This window comes from Apis dorsata, unplaced genomic scaffold (genome assembly GCF_000469605.1).
Source record: "Apis dorsata unplaced genomic scaffold, Apis dorsata 1.3 scaffold_51342, whole genome shotgun sequence".
Classification (NCBI taxonomy): Eukaryota; Metazoa; Arthropoda; class Insecta; order Hymenoptera; family Apidae; genus Apis; species Apis dorsata.
The window spans coordinates 1-3435 of NW_006267293.1; the positions used below are offsets into that span (position 1 = coordinate 1).

The 3435-nt window shown below is 35.1% G+C and overlaps 1 protein-coding gene across 1 annotated transcript; it reads right to left on the reverse strand.

Annotated features, from left to right (window-relative positions):
- Window positions 1-264: 264 nt before the first annotated feature.
- On the reverse strand, window positions 265-3423 carry LOC102679640 (the record flags this gene model as incomplete). The annotated part of the gene is made up of 2 exons (XM_006625177.2): window positions 265-3025; window positions 3118-3423. Coding segments are annotated over 2 exons (2931 nt in total), but the record flags the coding sequence as incomplete, so codon positions are not given.
- Between the last annotated feature and the right edge of the window lie 12 nt (window positions 3424-3435).

The window sequence follows — 3435 nt, forward strand, 5'->3', positions numbered from 1 at the left end:
CTCTCTCTCTCTCTCTCTCTCTCTCTCTCTCTCTGCATGAACATATATTAACGCGTTATGTAGATAGATGAATGTATACCTAAAATATTGAATTATTTTATTTACCTAAAATATTTTATCAGTCATTCACCTAATTTGTCATTATTTTTTGTTCCTTATTGATATTATTATTATTAGCATCAATTAAACAAATAAAATGATAAAATTTTTTTTTAGATTTGCACTGAGCTCGAGTTCATAAATAATATAATATTATACATGAAGTATTAAGAATTAATTTATATAAATCATAAAAAACAAAAATAAGAACAAGAAAAATTGTCAATGATTGCATATATGTAATCGTATTTTTTTTATGTTTGCATTTGTAATTGTATTTATATTTATATTCGTACCCCTGTCAATATGATACATGAATATCTCTAGAAGTAGTTCGTTGCCTACAAAGTTTACAAATAGTAATTAAACAAAGAAAACCGAGAAGAATAGCGAGAGCTGCACCTAAACCAGCTCCTGCCCATCCGGCAGAACCAACAACGCTAGCCAAACCTCCAACACCATTTCCAGATCCAGAAATAATGCCATGCTTACTAACAACATTAGCTCCACAAGTTTCAATGGATTCATCATTCGGTTCTTCAACTGTTGTCAACGAATCAGTACTGTTATGTACATTTTTGAATATTGATCGAGGTTCTAATACAGGACAGTTAACAATACCATTGCAAACAAGTCTCGCAGGAATACAACCAGAATCGCCCGGACATTGAAATCCACAAAATTCTTCAAGTTTCTGTGTATTTAGAGCACCTGAAGAATCACGTGGTAAATGATACAATTCTGTCCAAGCAATTTTAAATGCGGCTCTTGCTGGTGCCATAGAACCAGTGAATTGAACAATTACGGTTGGCCATTCAAATTCTTCTTGCTGATAATCCGGTGGCAGTGATGATTGTGATGGCAGTTGAAGATGAGTTTGAGTTTGAATAGAATTCATGTTAAAGCGTCCAGAATCATGATCTCCAGATATACGAATATTTGGAATGATTTGTGCTGCCGATATAATCGGCATTTCTCTAACATAACTAACATTTTCACCGCATATACTAAGAAATGGTTCAGCAGTTCCAGGTAAAAAAATTTCTAATTTTCCATCTTCACAGGATCTCGAAGCAAACTTAATCTTGTCGAAATGCAACCAAATATCTCTATCTCGATTAACACGTAATTCCCAGATACATTTGATTGATCGAGGTGGTGCAACATATCCGAGCGCTTCATAGTGAGGAAATTCAAATTCACCATCGGTTGTAGCTGGTAGAATTGCTGGTCCACATAATGGACTGTGAGCAAATTCATACTTTGCTTCGAATAATGGTAAAGATTGTTTAAAGTAGTTCGCTGCAGCATGTGCACCATCCACCAGAAGTTTTAATTCAAGTCTTTCTCCTCTTGAAACTACGCGAAGTATCGGTTGTCTTTCACTATTCGGTCCATTATTAATTAATTTATCAACTATTGTTGATCGACAAATGCAATGACTTCTACCAATATTATTATTTTGTTGTTGACGTTGATGTTGTTGCTGATATTGGTGTTGTTGTGAATATTGCTCAGTAATATCAATAATAGATGGTTCTCGAATAATTAATCGATCAACTCGACTATCCCAACAATTACCACATTGTGCGTACGGATGTTCTTTAAAATTGACTGATTCTATAATAAGAATCACTCTTGCGTATAATCGTTTGTCTGTGATAAAACTATAAGTGCATGAAAGATCAGCTGGTGGATCACCTGGACGTTTATAAACGAGAGTATTAAGCGGTGATCGAAGTTTACCAGAACGTTCTTTCCAGGAAGTAAATGTTTCGTCGCATTCGGTTCCAGATATAGGTGTACCGAATCTTGTTGCATTAAAAAAATCATAATGTGCCCAATAATATAAGGAACTACCAGAATAACTTCCCGTTTTGCTTTCAAATTTGACAAATAAAGCATTTGAGCTGGATACGAAATCATGTTTTTCCATTGGTTTACTAAATGTATCGCAAAAAGTCTTTATAATTTTAGCATCATCTGGCCAGTCGGCATCATAAAGAGTTAAACTTTCACCGCAATCACCGTCATATGGTTGAATAGGTGATTCAATGCGATTAACTCGAAAACTAGGAAAATAAAGTCTTGCAATTTCGCCGGGTCGACCTTTGAGAAGATAGGTACAACTAGTATACGGTGGATACCAATGTGCCACCGAGAGAAATATTCCTTCATTACCACTATGTAAAGATTCACTGTTTAATAGCCAATCACAACTACCATTTCGAACACCAGCAGTTTCTACATGACCTGGCCAATTACCAACGTTAAAATGAAAACCGGTATTTAAAAGAGGTCCTGCTGGTGATGAAACAAACTCTACATAAAGATCTTCACTAGTACCGATTATACTATAAGGAAATTTTCCCATACCACAGAAGGTACCAATAGTCGGACTGGTTTCATCTTTCCCATCGTAAACGCGTATGTAATCATATGGACAGTGCTCTGAGCCAGAGCTTATTGGTCTCATAGGACAAGTCATTATGTTTTCACATCTTTGTCCGTCAATATTAAATTCTTCATTTTCAATGTACAATTTTATAAAAGGCAAACGTGTATTGAGACGATATTTGCAATGTAATGCTCGCGGATAAATGCCTGGATAAGCCGGACTTTGTACATAACATGTTTGTAATCTACAATCTTTGAAAACTCGTTCGCAATAACTGCCAGGCACAATTTCACCCCTTCGATTTGGATAGAGTTCCGGATGTTGACCATACCTTAAATATACTTCGAATTGTTGTTCTGCACGAGAATCAAAACTGAAGTATGTTTGATCCGTAAAATTATCCGCGTGAAATATCACACGAACAAAACTTGTTTCAGAAATAAATGTTTGTGGTTGCTCGGATTCACCACAATAAACACCTGGATCTTTTCGATTGCTCACCTCTGTTTTTGTATTTCCATCTACGATCTGTGGATTGTATAATTATATGTTTTTTTTTTTCATTTTTAAAGTTTCTAATATAAGTGAATAATCGAAAAAAATTAGGAATACATGCATACCTGTAAATAACCTCCGGAACAAGTAGTAGCATTTTCCAATACGCCAACTTTAAATTTCTTGAAACGAACTCGCAGAATCCAATCTCGAGGAGTTCCACGAAATGATCGAAAACGATACCAACAAGATAATGGTTTCCCCCAATTTGTTGAAGTTACAGCCGGACTCGATACATCTTCATATAAATCTACTGTCTTGTTACAATGATCTCGATCCGCTGAGAGATCCGAAAGAAAAAGGAAAGAAAAGGAAAATAAGATAGGAAATAAGGAAAAGAAAAACCAAAAAAAAAAAAAAACAGGAAAAAATAGTTATATACT